The sequence below is a fragment of the Cetorhinus maximus genome, chromosome 15, assembly GCF_964194155.1.
Source record: "Cetorhinus maximus chromosome 15, sCetMax3.hap1.1, whole genome shotgun sequence".
Lineage (NCBI taxonomy): Eukaryota > Metazoa > Chordata > Chondrichthyes > Lamniformes > Cetorhinidae > Cetorhinus > Cetorhinus maximus.
The window spans coordinates 73,363,819-73,386,548 of record NC_135893.1 but is presented as its reverse complement, the minus strand read 5'-3'; the positions used below and the strand labels follow the sequence as shown (position 1 = coordinate 73,386,548).

Sequence of the window (22,730 nt, the reverse complement as noted above, 5' to 3'; positions counted from 1 at the left end):
TGCTAACTATTTCCAGCATTTTTTGTTTTATTTCAGATTTCCAGCATCCACAGTATTTTGCTTTTGTCTTATGACTGTCTTAGATTGTCAGGGAGAAATTTTCCAGTACTTTTCTTGAATTTTCCTCATTTTTATAAAAACGTTTCCCCAGGAGAACAGCATTGCTAAAGGGAGTGTTGGATGGTGTGTAAGGTAGCATTGTTGACAAGCTGACTCAATGACCTTTCACTGTTCTTTTCTTATGTTGTATGGAGTTTTTCTGCAAATTTACCACAAGAGAAAGCAAATACGAGAAGCAAAAAAGGATTATGAAAAAAGACTGGCAGCTAACATAAAAGAAAATCCCAAAGTATTCTATAAGCACACCCCAATAGTAAAAGGTGGTAAAAGGAGGAGTAGGGCTGATTAGGGGCCAAGAAGGGGATTTAAACACAGAGGCAAGAGGCATGGCTGAGGTGTTAAATGAATACTTTGCATCTGTCTTTACCTATGAGGCAGATGTTGCCCAAGCCAGGGTTACAGATGAGGAAACTCAGTCACTAGAAGGGTTTAAAATTGATAAGGAGGAGGTATTGGATAAACTATTGTTACTTAAAGTTGATAAGGCACTGGGACTGGATGAGATGCATCCAAGAATATTGAAGGAAGTGAGAGTGAAAGTTGCAGAGGCACTGACAATAATCTTTCAATGTTCCCTAAATTCAGGGGAGGTGCCAGAGGACTGGAGAATTGCAAACATTATGCCCTTGTTCAAAAGAGGTTGTAAAGATCTGCCCTGCAATTACAGACCAGTCAGTTTAACTTTGATGGTGGGGAAACTTTGTTTTTTATTATTCATTCATGGGATGTGGGCTTCGCTGGCTATGCCAGCATTTATTGCCCATCCCTAGTTGCCCTTGAGGAGGTGGTGGTGAGCTGCCTTCTTGAACCGCTGCAGACCAAGTGGTGTAGGTACACCCACAGTGCTGTTAGGGAGTTCTAGGACTTTGACCCAGCGACAGTGAAGGAACAGCAATATATTTCCAAGTCAGGATGGTGAGCTACTTGGAGGGGAACTTCCAGGTGGTGGTGTTCCCATCTACCTGCTGCCCTTGTCCTTCTAGGTGGTAGTGGTCGTGAGTTTGGAAGGTGCTGTCTAAGGAGCCTTGGCAAATTACTGCAATGCATCTTGTAGATGGCACACACTGCTGCACTCGTCGCACAATTCCTAGATCTGACCTGCTCTTGAGGCCACAGTATTTATATGGCTAGTCCAGTTCAGTTTCTGGTCAATCGTAACCCCCAGGATTTTGATAGTGGGGGACTCAGTGATGGTAATGCTATTGAACATCAAGGGGCGATGGTTGGATTCTCTCTTGTTGGAGATGGTCAATGCCTGACAATTGTGTGGTGTGAATGTTACTTGCCACTTGTCAGCCCAAGCTTGGTATTGTCCAGGTCTTGCTGTTTTTGGACGTGGACTGCTTCAGTAGCTGAGGAGTCATGAATGGTGCTGAATATTGTGTAATCATCAGTGAACACCCCCACTTCTGAGCTTATGATGGAAGGAAGGTCATTGACAAAGTAGCTGAAGATGGTTGGGCCTAGGACACTACCCTAAGGAACTACTGCAATGATGTCCTGGAGCTGAGATGACTGCCCTCCAACAACCACAACCATCTTCCTTTGTACTAGGTATGACTCCAACCAGTGAAGAGTTTTCCCTCTGATTCCTACTGACTCCAGGTTTGTTAGAAACAATTATCTGGGATAGAGTTAATAGTCACATGGAAAAATGTGGATTGATTCGGAAGAGTCAACATGGGTTTGTTAAAGGAAAATCATGTCTAACTAACTTGCTGGAGTTTTTTGAAGAGGTAACAAAAATGATTGATGAGGACAAGGTTGTTGATGTGGTGTATATGGACTTCCAAAAGGCGTTCGATACAGTGCCACACAACAGGCTTGTGAGGAAAGTTATAGGTCATGGAATAAAAGGGACAGTAGCAACATGGATACAAAATTGGCTGAGGGATAGGAAACAGAGACAAATGGTTAATAGGTATTTTCGGGTTGGAAGAAGGTTTGTAGTGGACTTCCCCAGGGGTCGGTATTGAGACCCTTGCTTTTCCTGTTATATATAAATGATCTAGATCTTGGTGTGCAGAGGACAATTTCAAAGTTTGTAGACAACACAAAACTTGGGAGAATTGTAAACTGTGAGGAGGACAGTGTAGAACTTCAAAAGGATATTGACACATTGGTGGAGTGGGCTGATAGGTGGCAGATGAAGCTCAATGTGAAGTGAGGTGATACACTTTGGTACAAAGAACATGGAGAGACAGTATAAAATAATAGATACTCCCTTCCTAACAGCACTGTGGGTGTACCTACACCACATGGACTGCAGCGGTTCATGAAGGCAGCTCACCACCACCTTCTGAAGGGCAATTAGGGATCGGCAACAAATGCTGGCCCAGCCAGCAAAGCCCACATCCCGTGAATGAATTTTTAAAAATACTATTCTAAAGGGTGTGCAGGAGCAGAGACCTGGGTGTTAATGTACATAAGTGATTAAAGGTGGCAGGACAAGTAGAGAGAGCTTTTACTAAAGCATACAGTATTCTAGGCTTCATTAATAGGGGCATAGAGTACAAGAGCAGGGAGGTAGTGATGAACTTATATAAGACACTGGTTAGACCTCAGCTGGAGTATTGTGTACAGTTCTGGGCGTCACACTATAAGAAGGATGTGAACAAATTGGAGAGAGTGCAGAAGAGGTTTATGAGAATATTTCCAGGGATGAGACACTTCAATTATGAGGAAAGGCTGGAGAAGTTGGGACTGTTTTCCTTTGGGAAGAGAAGGCTAAGAAGAGACTTGAAAGAAGTTTTCAAAATCATGAGGGGTTTGAAGAGAGTAGATAGGGAGAAACTGTTCCCGCTCGTAAACGGATCGAGAACCAGAGGGCACAGTTTTAAAGTGTTTTGCAAAAGAAGCAAACGTGAGGTGAGAAAAAACATTTTCAGGGTTATGGGGAAAAGGCAGGAGATTAGCAGGAAGTTAAAATGCTCAGAGAGCTGGTGCAGACACAATGGGCTGAATTGCCTCCTTCTACACCGTAACAATCCTGTGATTCTGTGAAGAGAAGTGGGTAGTCCTCTGATAACAAGTTGTGAAATTGCTGAATCATTGGGTGCCCACTGCCCTTGGTTGTGTAATGATCAGATTGTTCATATCAATGAGTCCAATCAGCAAAATAAAAAACATGCGACTGTTGTCAATGACAGTCACAAATAAAAGTGTCTTTAATTAAGCTCCCTAGTCTCAATAACTCCTATTAGCTAATTGCTCTGATATCGTCTGTATTAAACCTACAAATAATTGCAACAGAAAACAGAGCCCAAAAAGAAACCATCTGCAAAAAGGGATTTGCTGCACCTATTATGATCGTTTATCGAGCTCAAGGAAGCTGAGCAGTGGATCAGAGACATAGGCATTTGATTTAATGGATCTGCGCCAGTGTATTTTATGTCATCGTGAGATGTAGTTTACAAAGAAATGTTTGCCAAATATTTCATTTTAATGACAAAACATATTTTTTAAAAACAGTTTCGTTGATAAAAGGGATCTTAATGGTGATCGTCAACATCGTATATTGTTATTTTTTAGTTGACCTTTTACAGAAGGGTGTTAAAAGTGGGCAGGCCTTTGGTGAAGTTACTCACTAAACTGGATTAACAACATTCATCAGGGTACCTACCCAGGGACTGTTCCATGCTATTTGTATTTGTGCATTTAAGTGTTTCGGACAGCTCCTTAAACTTACACAATGCTAGTAACTTAAACTTTAATGTACTACATTCTGTTCTCATTGCATCATTTTCAGAATAGACCTGGGCTGGTATTTTCCAGCCCCAGCCGCCACCGGGATCTTCCAGTCCTGCCGAAAATCAGTGGAGTTTTGCCTGGCCTGCTGCATCCCCTATGGCGGATCCTGCCACAGTGGGCCCAGGGGTGGAATTTTACAGCCCCTCCTACCGGTGGGATCTTCCGGTCCCACTAAAGTCAATGGACTTATGAACAGCTTGTTACACTTTCCGGCCCCTGCCCTGCAAAATTCCACCCCTGGTATCCGTTGATTGCATTTCTACAGGAAACTTAGGTATCATTATTTTGCTCATTTATTTTAAAATGCAATGAATTAAGCAAAGTTCATCTATTCTAAGTGTCTCCACTGCTGCTTCAGTCTTTTGAACTGTCAAGAAATTCACTAACGCAGATAGGAAAGAAACTTTCTGCACGCACGTAAGATGTTAAAATTGTGATTTCATGTTTGGTGATCTGTCTACTGGATCCTTTCTCGACAGTTGTCCTATTCCCACTTTGCAAAGGTTGCTCAAGATAACAGAGAAATTAAGGTCATCAGTTACAAAGGGAAGATGAAAAAGTTCATCTTTAAACGTTCCAGTGTTGACAGCGAGGAGTCTGTCTCATTGGTTCCTATGTGGATTTTGGAAATTTAGTCACAAAATTCGGCTCCATAGCACCTGGGTGCTGTTTTCCATGTCAGTGGCTTCATCAGGACAACAGAATTCCGCATGATGCAGGGTGGCATTGACAGCACACTCCTTGCTTTATGGGTGCCACACCTAAATTCAAAGATGTACTGCCAGATCCCTTGGAGATTGGTTTCTGCAGACATGACAGCAGCTGTCTGAGCTTGCATGACTTCAGCCTGAACTTACACTACAAACACAAACTTTGGGTGGTTGCTGCATTTGCTATAATGCCAGTTGAGACATTGGCTATCAGATGCTGTGTGATGGATGGTTGGGTCTGCAATTGTTCTCATGGAGTTTTTTTTTATTCCTTCATGGGACGTGGGCGTCGCTGGCTAGGTCAGCATTTATTGTCCATCCCTAATTGCCCTTGTTCAGAGGGCATTTTTTAAGAGCCAACCCCAATGCTGTGGGTCTGGAGTCACATGTAGACCAGACCAGGTAAGGACAGCAGATTTCCTTCCCTAAAGGACATTAGTGAACCAGGTGGGTTTTTATAACAATTGGTTATAACAAAATGGTTTCATGGTCATCATTAGACTTTTACTGAATTCAAATTCCACCATCTGCTGTGGCATGATTCGAACCCAGGTCCCCAGAGCATTACCCTGGGTTTCTGGATTACTAGTCCAGCGACAATACCACTACACCATCGCCTCCCCCTGTAATTATATACGGCTATAATTATGGAGAGGATGGGCTCCAAGCTCTACTCGAGGCCCTGTGCTGGTTGGTGCTGGATTCTTTCATACTCCTTGATAATGGCAGAAAGCTTTCTGGAAGGCCTGGAAATGCACCAAGCATTTCTGCGTGCATACCGACTGGCCTTTTTCTGTGCGCTGCCTATTGATGTCCTCTTCAGTCCTCTGCATCAGAATCCATGTGCGACTTGGCCCTCTGGTGAGCTGGCGCCTGCAATACCCTGACTGCAGGCCACTCTGCCCAGTGTCTCACCAAGCGCAGACCCTGCATCTAAGCTACCATCTAAAGTACATGCAATGTCAGTATCCGAACTGTGGCTGTAAGGAGAGGGTGGGAATGGGATCAGGGCCAGGTGCTGGAAAGTGGGATTAAAATGAGTGGCTAGTTTCTTTTTTCTCTTTTTTGCCGGTGCAGACATGATGAGCTGAATGGCATCTTTCTGCGCCATAACTTTTCCATGGTTCTATGGTTCTATGTGAGAAGGAGGAATTAGGTATGAGCACACACCATCGGATTCTATGGTTTCAGCCACACCTCTAGACAAGGTTCAGTCATGGCCACTCTAATAATGATGAGCATTATTGCTTCAATCATTTAATTGCTGATGCACATGGTTTTGCGCCACCTTGTCACGCAAGAGAGAGGGAATTGTGTCAATAATTGTGGTGCAATTATGCGGCTGTCATGGTTGACTAGCAAACAATATGTGCAAGCTATGAAATATGGGTATGAGGATTGCAGCAGTGTTAAGTGTGTCACTTCAGAATGATTCAGTGACTCTGACCTGCACTGCATCCAGGGTCTCAGGGCTATGCTGCTCCATTTCTGCTGTTGGATAGTTATAACTCCACATTTACGCAGTACAAAAAAATTTCAGGATGAATATTAATATAACAGTCCATTATTAGATTTCACTCCATATTATCTACCTGTTAATGGTGTTTATACAGGTTAAGGTATATCTCTGTTCAAATAACTAAAAAACAAAATAAATAAATAGCAACCCCTGAGCTCACTGACCTACATGTATGCCCGTTCCAGCAAGGCCTCAAATTTTAAAATCTCATCCTTCCGGTCGATTGCCTCCATGGCCTGGCCCATCCTATCATTGCAACCTCCTACAGCCCTACAATCCTACCAGATCTGTTTTCCTCCAATACTCACCTCTTGCTGATCCCCCACTCTCTTCACTCCTCCATTTGTAGCTGTGCCTTCAGTTGTCTAAGCCCGTTCTTGGATTCCCTCCTTAAAGGTTTGCACTTCTCTCTCCTCCTTTAAAATGCTCCTTAAAACCTGCCTCAACGGCCAAGCTTTTGGTCATCTGTCTTAATGCCTAATGGCTTGGTGTCAAATAAAACCTTACAATGTACAAAACACGCCAGTTTCTTGCAAGTCATGGGCGTTCACTGCCTCAAGGGCTAATAAGTTCTCTTGTGTTAACTTTAAAAGATGGTTTTTGTTTTGATGTCTACAGAGTTTATCTCTTAGTGGGCTGCAGTAGCAGTTCCACAGTGTTCCGAAGCAACCATCTTGCGCTTGAGATGTTAAACCCAAATCAAGCTAGCCCGTTCCACTGAACGTAAGAAATCCTATTCGAAGAATCTTGAGTTGTTTTCTGGCTATTTATGCTGACTTTCCTCCTTCAGCCTATGCCACTAAAACTAAATTAAAGCTGCACTTGCACTGTCCTTGTTTTTGGTTTTGGTTTGGGCTCAGGAAAGTCAGTGTCCCTGAGCTGACCTCTGGTCTTTATACTGTCAAATTGATTCCGCTATCATTTGCAGCAGGTTCAGAGAATCAATTTTTCATGGGCCTATACATCTGTGGACATGAAAAAGAAACTAGGTTTAGCAGTGTTAATGCTGGGGACCAGACCATGGACACCAGCATCTCAGAGTCTGAACTAAAGAAGCAGCAGTTTAACAGGTCATTTATCCCATTGACTGTAGGATAATGCTGACACAGAATAGCGATATTTATTGAGTGAAACATTTTGAGACATCTTGATGTGTTTTAGCAAAAACTTGCATTTAAATGGCATCTTTAACTTAGTTGAATATCTCAAGGTGTTTCACAGAAGTGTTATCTGGCAAAATTTGACACCAAGTCATTAGGCATTAAGACAGATGACTAAAAGCTTGGCCGTTGAGGCAGGTTTTAAGGAGCATTTTAAAGGAGGAGAGAGAAGCGCAAACCTTTAAGGAGGGAATCCAAGAACGGGCTTAGACAGCTGAAGGCACAGCTACAAATGGAGGAGTGAAGGGAGTGGGGGATCAGCAAGAGGTCAGTATTGGAGGAAAACAGAGATCTGGTAGGATTGTAGGGCTGTAGGAGGTTGCAATGATAGGATGGGCCAGGCCATGGAGGCAATCGACCGGAAGGATGAGATTTTAAAATTTGAGGCCTTGCTGGAATGGGCATACATGTAGGTCAGTGAGCTCAGGGGTTGCTATTTATTTATTTTGTTTTTTAGTTATTTGAACAGAGATATACCTTAACCTGTATAAGCACCATTAACAGGTAGATAATATGGAGTGAAATCTGTGGGCAGAATCGTCTCAGATTTGCACAAGTAGTGGGCGGGAAAAAGGGCGTTTTACCCGCTGGCCACAATGGTGGGTTTTCACGCCGTATCGTCCCAATCCCAGCTCATTAATCATGCATTCCCAGGAAATACACCATTTCGCTGGCACTCAGCCTCTGACTAGCCCGCCACCCTGTCACCTCGCCACTTCCTCACGCCAGGCACCATATTTATAGTGCAGCTGTGCGCACACCTCTCAGTGCCTCCAGCCCAAGACTGCTGCACAGAAGACATGGCCCCAAAAGGCAAGAGGACTGCAGCCCTCGATTCAGTGGCACATCCCTGGGATACCTTCTGGACACCATTGGAAACCGCCACTATGTCCTCTACCCCTGCTCTGGTTGTTGGAGGTCCATCAGTGTCACCACTCCAGCTTGGGAGGCGATGGCAGTAATGGTCTGTGCCAACGCTGCACAGAAGAGGTTCACCATCCAGAGCAGAAAAGAGAACGAATGATTTCATCCGTGCCAGGGTAAGGCAACCATCTCATCACTCTAAACTCACACACTCACAAGCCCATCACATATTCACTGGCATCTCACTCACTGCCAGCTCAAGGGACATCACCACTCACTCTCTCTCACACACCCTCACATCTCCATCTGGCCTCACCTCCTCTGGAGACTGCCTCCTCAGTCCTCACCCTCTTCAGGCCACTTGCATAGATCAAGTGTCCCCGTACATACCCTGGGGTACCCCCCTTTAGCAGTACAGCCCTAGCCTTGCAGCCTCTTCCCTTGCCTGAAGCTACCTCCCCCCCTTCCCCAAGCAAGCCCTAGCCCTGCAGCTGTTGAGAAGCCACCCTGCCTTATGGCTGGTAGGTAGAGACCTGCCCGTGAGCCCTCCTATAAGTGATGTGGTGCTGCCTGCGAAGCCTGGCGCTGATGATTGCGACTGCTGCCTGAAACAAGGTAGGCAAGCAAGCCTCAAAGCCTCAAGTGAAGTGCAGCTCGCCAGGTGCATGTCGCTTATGTTCAGTTGTGAAACACGTCGGTGTGATTGCCCAGATGATCCAGCATTGGGGTGGGGGAGGGATGATTCCGGCAAGCAGGGCTCATAATGATATGCAGATGTTTTACAATGAAGTTGCTGACATGCAGTGGTGGGAAATGTTGCCCACCATTGACTGGTGGAGCGGACGATTGCAACCTGGTTTCATGACGTCATGAAGCCGATTTTTTTGCCTTCCCGCCATTTTGTCCGCTTACGCCCGCAATGACGGCTGATGCCAATGGGCACGGAAAACTCCACACTGTATCTGGTCTATTCCTGTTCCTAATTCGTATGTTTGTATGTTCGTCTGGTGAATAGGAAACCTAAAATACAACAAACAGAACTGGCAGTCATATTGCTGCTTCCTAATGTAGACATGTCCCCTACAAAAATAAGAGTGGTACTGCTAAATCTAGACCTCCCTGGTTGTCTAGAGGAATACAGGAGAAGATCAAACAGGAAAAGAAAACGTATGATAGGCACAAAGAACTAAGCACTGCAGATAGCCTAGACGAATATAGGAAGTGCAGGGACGAAGTAAAAAAGGAAATAAGGAAATCAAAGAGAGGGCATGAAAAAAGATTAGCAAGTGAAGTTAAAGATAACCCAAAGATGTTTTACCAATACATTAATGCTAAAAGTTTAGTTAAGGAAAAAGTGGGACCTATCAGAGATGAAGATGGAAACTTGTGTGTAGATGCAGAGGCTGTGAGAAGGGTTTTGAATTAATATTTTGTCTCTGTTTTTACAAAGGAAAGGGAGGATGTAGATATAGTAGGCCAGGAGGAACACTGCAAGATATTGGACGGGATAGTCATAAAGAGAGAGGAAGTACTCAAAGGGTTGAAATCTTTGAAAGTTGATAAGTCACCAGGGCCAGATGGATTGTTTCCGAGGCTGCTGAAGGAAGTCAGGGAGGAGATAGCAGATGCTCTGAGGATGATTTTCCAATCTTCACTAGATACAGTGGAGGACTGGAGAAATGCAAATGTAGTTCCATTGTTTAAAAAGGGATCAAAGGAAATGCCAAACAATTATAGGCCAGTTAGTCTTACATCAGTGGTGAGCAGATTAGTAGAATCAATCCTGAGAGATAGGATTAACTGTCATGTGGAAAGGCATGGACTAGTCAGGGATGGTCAGCATGGATTTGTTAAAGGAAGGTCTGGCCTCACAAATTTGATTGAATTCTTTGAGGAAGTGACAAGAAGGGTTGATGAAGGTAGTGCAGTGGATGTTGTGTACATGGATTTTAGCAAGGCATTTGACAAGGTCCCACATGGCAGGTTGGTCAGGAAAGTAAAAGCCCATGGGATTCAGGGTAATGTGGCAAACTGGATTAAAGGTTGGCTTTGTAACAGGAAACAAAGGGTAATGGTCGATGGATGCCCTTGCGAATGGAAAGTTGTCTCAAGTGGTGTTCCACAGGGCTCGGTGTTGGAACCCTTGCTGTTTGTGTTATATATTAACGATTTGGACGTGAACGTGGCAGGCATGATAGGGAAATTTGCAGATGATACAAAGATTGGCCGAGTAGTGGATAGTGTAGAGGTTAGCCATAATCTCCAAAACGATATTGATGGGTTGGTGGAGTGGGCGGTAAAGTGTCAGATGGATTTTAACATAGAAAAGTGTGAGGTCATACATTTAGGGAGGTCAAACAGTTACAGGGATTACAAAATAAATGGGAATATACTAAGAGGGTTAGATGAAGTGAGGGATCTTGGCGTACAAGTACACAGGTCCATGAAGGCAGCAGTTCAAGTAGACAAGGTTGTAAAGAAGGCATATGGAATGCTCTCCTTCATTGGCAGAGGTATAGAATATAAAAGTAAGGATATAATGTTGGAATTGTATAAAACACTGGTGAGGCCACAACTGGAGTATTGTGTGCAGTTCTGGTCACATTACAGGAAGGACGTAATAGCTCTGGAGAGAGGGCAGAGGAGGTTTACAAGAATGTTGCCAGGGTTAGAAAAGTGTAGCTATGGGGAGAGATTGGATAGGTTGGGGTTATTTTCCTTCGAACAAAGAAGGCTGAGAGGTGACTTGATTGAGGTGTACAAAATTATGAGGGGAATAGATAGAGTGGACAGGATATAATTGTTTCCCTTGATGGAGAATTCTAGAACCAGGGGACATAGATTCAAGATAAGTGGCAGAAGGTGTAGGGGGGACATGAGGAAGAACTTTTTTACGCAGAGGGTAATGGGTGTCTGGAATTCACTGCCCAAGTTGGTGGTAGAGGCAGAAACTTTAAACTCTTTTAAAAAGTACCTGGATCTGCACCTAAAGTGCTGTAAACTGCAGGGCTATGGACTGGGTGCAGGAAGGTGGGATTAGAAAGGGCACCTAAGTGTCCTCGGGCTGGCATGGACAAGATGGGCTGAATGGCCTCCTTCTGCGCTGTAACGTTTCTATGGTTCTAATGATCACACTGAATGCATTTAAATCGGAGCTCACCATCAGACTGCCTTTGAAATTAAATACTTACCAAATTGGTGCCAATTTCCTTTATTTTAGAAAATCCTCCTTTGGTTAATGAGATATCTTTGTACTTTTGACACCTAAATAAATTGCAGGTTCAGTGCTAACCTTCTCTACTCTCTTCAGTTTAGTCCAGTTTGAAAGGCACACCCTCCATTGTACCGATGGAAAGTTTTCCATTTCACATAACAGATGCTTTCAATTTTGATGAAATGTCAACATTTTTCTGTTCTTATCAGATTCTGCCTGACTTGCTGAGTCACTTCAGCATTTCCAGTTTTTTAATTGGTCATTTTCAAACCTTTCTAAATGTGACTTGTCAATCTTGTGCTGGTATATGCTGGTGATAAGACCACTTAGCGTGTTTTGTTTCCTTATTATTTGTTCTTGGGATGTGAACGTTGCCCAGCAAAGCCGGCATTTATTGCTTATCCATAATTGCCCTTGAGGAGGTGGGGTGAGCCACTTCCTAGAACTGCTGCGACCCATATGGTGTAGGCACACCCACAGTTGTATCAAACTATGTCAGAAAAACACTCTGAGTGGCTTGCTGGGCCATTTCAGACAGCAGCTAAGAGTTAACACCATTGCTGTGGGTTTGGAATCATGTGTAGGCCAGGCCTGGTAAGGATGGCAGATTTCGTCACCTGAAGGGCATTAATTAACCAGATGAGTTTTTACAACAATCTGGTAATTTCATGATTATTAATAATATTAGCATTTTATTCCAGATTTATTAATTAATTAAGTTTAAATTCCCCCAGCTGCCATGGTGGGATTTGAACTCATGCCTGCAGAGTATTAGTTCGATACTCTGGATTGCTGGTACACTCTGCTACCACCCCCTTACGGTTTCCACTGACCATTAGCTTTAGATAATTTTCAACAAATCATATAATTATTTCATAATTAAAATGACATAAAACAAACTAATAACTGAAAATTAATATTAATTGGTGTCAATGAAGTCCCATTGTGAGCAGTATCAAGCAGCACTAAAGCTCAATACGTACTTGGATAGCTAAACTAGGAAAAGGCTCACTCCACCATACAAACTTCCTGAAAATGCCTATTCCAGCCCTTGATGTTTGAACAAACACATGGGGCCGGATTTTCACAGAGTCGGGAGAACTCAATATTTCTGGCAGGGAGGAGGGGGTGGGGCGTGAAATAGACAGTGGAAAACCCAAACACAGCAGGGCAATCTGCAACTAGCGCTGAGTTCAAACAAACCCTATTTTCATTGTTGCAAGGGCCTTAACCCACAGGGTCGGAGTCACGAATTGATGGAGTAGATGTAAATGCTTGTGAAGGGTGGATAAGATCTGTTTAAGTGTCATGGTCTGAAGTTTTTTTATTAGAATTTATTAGAACTCTATAACTTGAAAAAAAGGCTGAAGCTGTCAGTAAGATTTAAAGAAACACCAACTGCTGGACTACTTTGTTTGACAAGCCTTCTACTTTAGGTTAGAGAAAAGCATTACCATCTGTTCATACAGTTTCAATAGGGCACTTTATTGACATTTTGCAAGGACTATTATTATGCCATTAAGACTACTTGGTGAAATTCAAAAGCCACAATTACCTCAGCAGAGGGTTCTGAGTTCAATTTGATTGACAGTTTAAAGAAGCTATTAAAAGAATAGCTGTCTTTGATGTGGGGTCTGAATAGAAGTTTGTTTGTTTTTATAAAAGACTAACCACTTGATGAGATTTAAAAGCTTTGAATGGATTTCAAGAATGGAAGTTTTTTTTCCACTGTCAAGTCTGTATTAGATTTTTACAATTTTTTTTCATTGCCACATGTCTCCTGAGGCCTGCTCATGGTGGATAGTGAGTGAGTAGCTACAGAGGTGGCATGAGAGTATGAGAGACATGGGGGGATGGTTGGGGTGCATAGGTTGGCATGGAGGAGGCCATGGGGGGTAGTGGGCATTATAAATTGGCATGGAGGGGCCATGGGGTTATGAAGAGGCATAAGTTGGCATGGAGGGATGGGTGGGGGGGGTGAGGGGGGCTAAGGGACAAGGGCCAGAGGGTCTAACAGGTTCTAAAACAACCGAGGCAGGTCATCTAACCAGCCCACCTTGGCACTCGCCTGCCCCGAGGATCTGCTTCCGGGATCGATGGGTTCAATTCAATCCCGTCCCACCTCCCGGAGCGAAACTTGGATCTAATGGAGCCCTTTGAATCAAGGCAGGTCTGCTGAGTTGGAAAATTTCCCAACTCAAGCCACCCATCTTCATAGCGAAAATCCAGTGCACAGTCTCCAAACAAAAATGATAAAAGATTGAACATTTATTTTAGTGGTTTGTTTTGTTTAAAGAAAAGCAAATTTTCTTTAAAATCAAGTGGACAAAAAAGTGGGAATTTTGTTTCTTACCCAGGTGCCTTTGCATGGAGATGTTCATGATGAATATTGGTAGAAATCATTTGAATGAAATACATTAGAGAAGTCAAGATGTTTCCACTAGTAGGGGATCCAGAACTAGGGGCCAATGTAAGAGTCACTAATAAATGCAGTGAGAAACTCAGGAGAAATCTCTTTACCTGGAATCTGTCAGAATGTGCTACCACACTGAATAGTTGAGGTCAACAGGTACAATTAAGAGGAAGCTAGATAGGTCCATCAAGAAGAAATAAATAAAAGAAAATGCTGATAGGGTGAGATGAAGAAGAGTGGAAGGAAGCTCACGTGGAACATAAATACGAGCATAGACCAGTAGGGCTGAATGGCCTATTTCTGTGCTGCACATTTTAGGTACTTCTATATAAAGCCAATTCTTTCCCATCAGGCAACCAGCCAATCACAAATGATATTTATTTAAGCTCGTGTCAGTAAACCAACATTTCAATTTGTGTCAAACTCAGCTATTCCACCACCACACAAGCAAAACTGATGGTCATCTAATAGCACTAGCTGTTCTATCTTACTGGATGAACAGGGGTTGACTGTTCTGCTAAACCAATGGATCAGTCCACAGAGAATCATTTGAGAGAAAATGGTTCCTAGCAGGGTGTCCTATAAAGTTACTGTAGTACTTAAAGTGGCTTCTATTGTATTTTGTTGATGTTTGGTCAGAAATAGATACTTCATTTTAAGAATTTTAAAAACAGAAATAGTTAATTTAAAACCTGTTCCACTGTGTGTGTCTCTAGGTGTGAAGTTATCAGACCATTAAGGCTGGGCTGGTGCTGGAAAACATTCATTTGGGAAGGGGAATGGCTTTCATAGACACTAACCAACAAGTAAAAACATTTGGTAATCAAAAGTGAGGGTAACACAATAGCTGTTAATCCAATAAACAATGTTGATTAGATATATGGGGGTGGTTGGTCCATGTCAGCCATGCAAAACAGCCTCACAGTGAATCTGTTCACTATTGGATACCTAGTTGACCATCCCTCATCCCAACAAACCATCTTAGATGTGAATATGCAGCTTCCTCAGTAACCATTAATATTAACTCATTGCCCATTCATTTAACCACTGCAAGCACTTCTCTCTTTCTTCCTCTGTCTCTTCACTTGTTTTTTCCACCTGTATTTTCTCCGCTTGAACTCCAAGAATGTTGTTCCTGTCACATTGCTCTGTCACACACTTGTCTTTCAGTCCCTTGATTATGTTGTGCAAGCTATTGACACATGAGCCCAGTTCCAAATTACTGTCCACCAAGTGTGTGAAAGGGTCAGCCGTGGTCACCTCTATAAGCTCTCCCTCCGTGGGAATCCGCAGGTGATGGGCATGAAGCATCATACGATAAGGGCTGCTGTCAGTCTTCAAGCTGTAGGTAAAGTCGCCTACTATGGGATGCCCCACAGCGCTGCAATGGACCCTCAGCTGGTGTGTCCGGCCTAAACAAATAACAAGACACGCTAAAGCGAGACACCAATCTCAAAGAAACAATTTCTACCTTCCAACACTATGGATTAAAAACAAATAAGTTGACATCACTTGCATCTCTAAATATTTTATCTAATATTTTTTCTAAGCATTATGCCATTGCATGAAAATTTGACAAATTTTAAAAATTTTTATTTATTCATTCATGGAGTATGGAGATCACTGTCAAGGCCATTATTTATTGCTTATCCCTAATTGTCCTTGAGAAGGTGGTGAGATGCTTTCTTGAACCACTGCAGTCCATGTGGTGTAGGTACACCCACAGTGCTGTGAGGGAGGGAGTTCCAGATTTTTGGCCCATCAACAGGGAAGAAACGGCAGGTGATATAGTTCCAAGTCATGACGGTGTGTGACTTGGCAGGGAACTGGTATGATGGTGTACTCATGCACTTGCTGCCCTTGTCCTTCTAGGTGGTAAACGTCGCAGGTATGGAAAGTGCTGTGGAAGGACCCATGGCAAGTTGCTGCAGCACATCTTATAGATGCTACACATTGCAGCCACAGTGTACCAATGATGGAAGGAGTGAATGTTTATGGTGGAGGGTGGCTTGTCAGTCAAGCAAGTTGTTTTGTCCCAAATGATGTTAAGTTTCTTGAATATTGTTGGAGCTGCACTCATCCAAGTAAGTGCAGAGTATTCCATCAATTTGCTGCCTTGCTCCTTGTAGAGAGTGAAAGAGCTTTCAGGAGTCAGCAGATGTGTCACTCACTGCAACACACCCAGCCTCTGACCTGGTCGTGTGGCCACAGTATTTAGATGGCTGGTCCAGTTAAGTTTCTGGTCAATGGTGACCCCCAGGATATGGTACTGATTCAATAATGGAAGTGACATTGAATGTCAAGGGGAGGTGGTTAGACGCTCTCTTGATGGACATGTCATTTCCTGGCACTTATATGGTGCAAATGTTACTTGCCACCTGTCAGCCCAAGCCTTATGTTGTGCAGGTCTTGCTGCATGTGGGCATGGGGTGCTTCATTAGCTGATGAGTGACAAATTGAACTGAACACTGCAACCTTAGTTAGCACCTTCCAAACCCACGACTGCTACCATCTAGAAGGACAAGGGCAGCAGAGACATGGGAACACCACCATCTGGAAATTCCCCTCCCAAGCCACTCACCATCCTGATATGGAAATATATCGCTGTTCCTTCACTGTCACTGGGTCAAAATCCTGGAACTCCCTCCTTAATAGCACTGTGGGTGTACCTACACCACATGGACTGCCACAGTTCAAGAATGCAACTCACTACCACCTTCTCAAGGGCAATTAGGGATGGGTAATAAATGCTGGCCTAGCCAGCGATGGCCACATCCCATGAATGAATTTTTAAAAATTAGCGAACATCCCCATTTCTGACCTTATGTTGGAGGGAAAGCAATTGACAAATCAGCTGAAGATGGTTGAGGCTAGGAAACTGCCCTGAGGAACTCCTGTCCTGGGGCTGAGATGATTGACCTCTAACAAACACAACTTTTGTGCTGAGTGTGATTCCAGCTCAGTGGAGAGTTGGTCCCCTGATCCCCACTGACTTACAACTTTACAATAGGCGGAATTTTATGGCAGTGGGATTTTACGGTCCCGCTGTAGTCAATGGAGTTTAGAATGGCTCGTTGCATTTTACAGCCCCGGCCCCGCCTTAAAATCCGGACCTATGCTTACTTGGTGCCATACTTGTTCAAATGCTGCCCTGATGTCAAGGACAGTCACTCTCACCTCACTTCTGGAATTCAGCTCTTTTGCCCATGATTGGTCCAAGGCTGTCATGAGGTATGGAGAAGGGTGATTTTGACAGAATCCAAACTGAGCACTGGTAAGCAGATTATGGGTGATTAAGTGCTGATTGATAGCACTGCCAAAAGACACCTTCCATCACCTTGCTGGAGGTGTCAGCTGTGGCTCAGTTCATAGCACCCTCGCCTTTGAATCAGAGGGTTGTGGGTTCATGTCCCACTCCCGGAAACCGAGAACTGTGATTGTACTCGACAGAGTTGCAATCTGTGACTGTTGATAACTCGAAAGAGTTTCCATCACCTTGCTGATGATTGAGAGTAGACTGTTGGGGTGGTAAATAGCCAGATAGGATTTTCCCTGCTTTTTGCAGAAATGATACCTTTTCCACATTGTCGGGTAGATACCAGTATTGTAGCTGTTTTGAAAGGGCTTGGCTAAGTGCACAGCTAGTTCTGGAGCACAAGCCTTCAGCACTACAGCCTGGAAGTTGCAGGTGCCAAGAGCCTTTGTTTCTTGAAATCATGTGGAGTAAATCAAATTGGTTGAAGACTGGCATCTGTGGTGGTGAGGAGCTCAGGAGGAAGCTAAGATGGATCATCCACTTTGCATTCCTGGCTGTAGACAGCCTTGTCTTTAGCACTCACGCCAGGCTCCGCCGTCAGGGAGCATCCTCACCTTTTAGCATTCAAGACTGGATGTGACAGGACTGCAGAGCTTTGATCTGATCTACTGGTTGTGGGTCTGCTTATCTATTGTCTGAGGCATCCTGCCTCTGATGTTTAGCATGCACGCTTGTTGTAATTTCACAAGGTTGGCATCTCATTTTCAGATATGACTAGGGCTGCTCTGGCACGCTGTCCTACACTCCTCATTGAACCAAAGTTGGTGACCTGGTTTGATGTTACTAGCAGAGCAAGGGTTATGCTCGGCCATGAGGTTACAGATTGTGATTGAATACAATTCAGCTGCTGTTGTTAGCTCACAGCTCCTCAGCAGTTTTGAGCTGCTAGTTCTGTTCAAATCAATCTCATTGAGCACAGTGATAGTGCAACACAGCATGATGGAGGGTATCCTCAGTGTGAAAACACTCCACAAAGATTGTGGTCACTCTTACCCACACTATCCTGTACCGACACATCTGCGACAGGTGGATTGGTGAGGGCAAGGTCAAGCAGGTTTTCCCCTCGCATTGGGTCTGTCACCATCTGTCACAAGCCCAGTTTGGCAGGTGTGTCCTGCAGGACTCCGCTACCTCGGTCAGTAGTAGCGCCACCAAACCACTCTTGATGGTGGATAGTGAAGACCCCACCCAGAGTACATTCTGTGCCCTTGCTTACCCTCGGTGCTTCTTCCAAATTATGTTCAATTGTTCAATATGGAGATGCATTGATTCATCCTGGGACAGGGGGTGGGCAGGTAATCAGCAGGAGGCTTCCTTGCGCATGTTTGACCAGATGCAATGAGACTTCAGGGACAACCCGCTCCTGACTGTGTGCCACTGTGTCACCACCACTATTAGTGGGTGATGGAGGAGTCTGGGGTCTTGGCTGATAGGCACAATGCTGTGAGTATGGCTACGTCAGGCTTGGTTAATCTACGGGACAGCTGACCCAATTTTGGCACAAGTCATCAGTGAGGAGGTCTTAGCAGGGTCGAATGGACTAGGTTTGCCTTTGTTATGTACAATCCAATGGCTATGTTGATGCCAGGTGGTCTGTCTGGTTTTATTCTTATTGTACTTTTTTTGTAGCTATTTGATACATCTGCGTGGCCTGCTAGTCTATTTCAGAAGGCAGTTAAAAGTCAACCACATTACTGTTGATTTAGATTTACATAAAGGCCAGACCAGGTAAAGATGGCTGGTTTTCTTTCCAAAAGGACATTACTGAACTAGTTAGATTTTTACGACAATCCAATAGCTTCAGACACCAGATTTATTTAATTGATTAATCTGCTGTGGTGAGATTTTACTAGTTCAAGATTCTGGATTACTAGTCCAGCAACATAACCACTATGCTACCGTACTCACATGTTTTTCTATTCATTCTTGGAATGTAAGCATTGCTGCCAAGGCCAGCATTTATTGCCCATCCCTAATTTCCCTTCAGAAGGTGATGATCCGCAGTATCATAAAGCAATAAGCACACTGAGCAACAGTACATTTATGGACCAGCTCATTTATGCAGTGAAGAGAGAAATGAAAAGTGCTCTCCTGACAGCAACTGCAAAATCAATTCTGCCACTACCTTATTCAAGGGACAAAAGGGGCCATATAGGCCCAAAATGGTATTTGTAGGAAGCGTTTCGTCCTGGCTCTCAATTTAAAGACCCGATTACTTGAAAATTGCTGAAAAGAGAGACAGGTTGCCAAAGTTTTTTGTCTTGTACTCATCAGGACAATTTTAAACAATCACAACATTTTATATTGCAGGAGAAAAGGGTGCTGATTGGTTGGCAAGTCAACTCTGATTGGCTGAGGCGTTGACATGGAGACAGCAACAGGAAACTATAGGCTCCCCAAGTTCCCTGGTAATTCAAAAAATGCACAAGGTTTGAACTTATTCTTTTTCTTTGCAGAGAAAGGGTCTCTGCGTATGAATATATGTCGCTTCCAGTAAGCGTAAATGAGCCATGTTATGAGCTCAACTGATTATCCTAAATTATTTGTTATTGTATCTATTAGTGCACTCAGGATTGTTCAGCAAGTGCTACAGGTAGAAAGAGATCACATCTTGGGATATATTTACCTCCAGCTGCTAGCATGGGCGAGGGTGAAGAGATTCATTTCATAGTCCCACCCTCATTTTCGTTCACACTGGTGAAGGGGAAAATATGCGTTCAAGTCTTGTGTGACTGCTACATATTACTTTCATTCATATGACAAAAGTCAGTCATCGATTTCCATTTTAAATTGAAACCAAGCTTTTATACGGATTGAAACAAAATCAAAAATGGGAAACTCTCAGCAGGTAAGCAGGTGTTTGTGGAGAGAGAAACAGAGTTAATGGAGGCGAAGGGGGGTTTCGCCCGACAGCCAGAGAGCTGCCGAGAGCCCTGTATTGCCTCTTTTTGGGAAGGCCTGCCATATTAAGTGCCACTCAGGTATTTCACTGGACAGGGGCAGACCTTTCCTGAGATCAAGGACGCTGGGGGTGGAAGTTCACCACCGAGAGCTGCCGACCAATCAGAGACCAGCAGTTCTATCGAACAACAGCACCACCAGGATGGCAGCTGCTAGTGCTGCTTATGACACCCATCTGAAGCCTAGTATTATCACTGGATTCCAGGCCACGGGTGAGTGATGGTGAGACAGAGGGTGGGGAGAGGGCGGTGGGCATCAAAGGCAGCGGGGTGGTTCTCAGTGGGGCACCTCTTCCTGATGCCAGGTCCCTCGAACAGAAACAGAGTGCCTTTGAACAAAGGACCCCCCTCCCCAGGAACCCAACAGGATTTGCTTATCGTGCTCTCCGCATGGCAAGTCCCCCACCTGCTGCAGGGTTAATACCAGCAATGGTGGGTTGAGGCCCTTAAGTGGGCCTCAATTGGCAGCAGGACAGGAAGGCCTTCCACATGCCTTCCTGCTACGGACTTAATCGGCGTGAAGGCAGGAAGGCGGCGGGATCCCCACCAGCCACTCTCCCGCCTGATTAAATGCCCCCCCCTTCCCCACAAACTTACCAAGGGGGAAGGGCATTAAATTCCACTCAATGGTCGATGGCCCTTGTCAGAATTGGAAAATATTACAGATGAACAGCATTTAAAAAAGAAACACAGCAAAAAGGGGAATGGAAACACACAAACACTGTGCAAAAAACAATAGAATTATCTATGAATTGCTCAGGTGGCAAACAAGAGATGGCAATATTCATATTAACATGGGAAGGTGACCTGACATCTCCATTGATTATATCTACTGTTCATTTTTTTTCTCTTTCCCACAATCCTATCTGTTCTCATTGACATTATTATTTGGAAGGCAACACCTATTTCTTACAGATCACCTGATGTGGTGTGGTATAAAGCTCTCTCAACACTCTCCCAAAGATTGCAATTAACAGAAGGGCATATTTCCTATACTTAGCTATTTCCCTTTTTTTTATAACACCAGTCACCTCTGAATGATAGAGCCAACAGGGTGAAATGTAGGCACTCTATGCCATGAATTCCTGGTCAGAAACTACAAAAGAATAATCTGTAAATATCTGAGGGGTAGACTATATCCATCTGTACCTGGAATTAATTCAATCGCAAGTCCCACAAGTGAACCACTGTACCGATTTGTTCCTCCATGCTACAGGGTGCAAGAAGGAACTTGTATTTATATGGCGCCTCCATTAATCCCCACAGCACTTCACAGCTAATGAATTGCTTTTGAATTTTAATCACTGTTGTGGCAGCCATTTTATGCAGAGCAAAATCACACAAATAGCAATGAGATAAATGACTGAGTCATTTGTTTTTGGAGGAGCTTATGAAGGAAAACTGTTGGATAGGGCATTTGGAGAACTCCCCTACTGTGCCATAGGATTATTTACTCCCAAGGCGGCAAGCGCCTGATGTCAGCCAAAACTGGCAGCAACCCGCCAATCCAATCTCTGGGGACCCTGAGGGAATAAAGTCCCTAATTGGCAGCAGGAGCCTGTTGCTGGGGCTCCCGGCCCCAAGAGGGATATTTAATTGCTGTCCTACACCCGTAGAGTAAAAATCCTGCTGCCAAGAGCTGCCAGCCAATCAGAGGCCAGAAGCTCTTCATTACCAGCAGTGGCCTCTGGGAGTGGTGGCTTCTGCCGGTAATTCACTTGGGCCTTCACCAGGGATCCCTGGAGAAAGGTAAGTGAAGGTGGGATGGGGGTCGCAGGGAGGGAGTTTAATGGCAGGGATGGGAGTGGGGTCAGAAGCAAGGTAGGGTGGGGCTGGCTCTCAGTGGGCCCCTTTCCTGATACAGGGTCCATTGATTGAGCACTAGTGACTTTGAACGAGGGACTCCCCACCACCCCCTACCCAAGAAGGCCGCAGGCAGGTCTCTGTGGCAAGTTCCCCACCTGCTGCTGAATGTGGCAGGATGAGGTCCTTAAGTGGGAATTAATTGCTCAATTGGCCTCTGTGCAGGAAGGCCGCCTACAAGCCTTCCTTCCCTGGAGTTAATTGGTGGAGGCGGGATCTTCCCCATGCCTTGCTCCCTTCCTGTTGAAACAGCCCCCTTCCTACCTCCAATCTCTTAATGTCAGGGAGGGGGGCATTAAATTCTGCCCCCCAGCTCTGTTTAATATCCAACCAAAAGACAGCAGCTCCAACTTTGCAACATTGCACTGCACTGCAGTGAAATTCCAGCCGAGATCATGTGCACATCTACTCGGTAAAGATTGAGCCTGACTGAGAGACGAGATCGCTAAAACTGTGTTAAGCTAACAATTATTTTAACCTGACTTTTCATTTAATAAACAAAGCTAGAGCTTTATAGAGCAATACTAACCTGTTAATGGCTGCAGGAATACTTTAGTAACTGGATCTCCACTGTAAAAACCTCTTGCCAGGACAGTCATCTCTGTCTGAGATGGTTTGGGATTTTGACAACCTTTATAGAATCACATAGAAGTAAATCATTTATAAACTGCTTACTCTGGATAAACTCATAGCAGATACCTTTTTCATTTAATCCCATAATGTAGTAATCAAAGAATTCCAAGCCAGACAGAAATTCTCCCAACGATTCACCTTCGGAAAACTTACTGTGCTGTGGGAATCTATTTACGATTATGTTATTAATCCTATTGTCTGACAAGCA

At 44.2% G+C, this 22,730-nt stretch overlaps 1 protein-coding gene across 2 annotated transcripts in view; it reads right to left on the bottom strand.

The window, feature by feature from the left end:
• Positions 1–13,587: 13,587 nt before the first annotated feature.
• rpusd1 (RNA pseudouridine synthase domain containing 1) overlaps positions 13,588–22,730 on the bottom strand; it is a 39,328-nt gene continuing 30,185 nt past the window's right edge. The window contains exons 5-7 of one of the 2 annotated variants that reach the window (XM_078558651.1): positions 22,419–22,520; positions 14,261–15,162; positions 13,588–14,214 (exon numbers count right to left, since the gene is read on the bottom strand). In XM_078558651.1, coding sequence (XP_078414777.1) covers positions 14,771–15,162; positions 22,419–22,520 — 494 coding nt within the window. In that variant the 3' untranslated portion in view covers positions 13,588–14,214; positions 14,261–14,770. Of the gene's footprint in view, positions 14,228–14,260; positions 15,163–22,418; positions 22,521–22,730 lie in introns of both variants that reach the window. The other variant, XM_078558650.1, reaches the window with a different exon arrangement.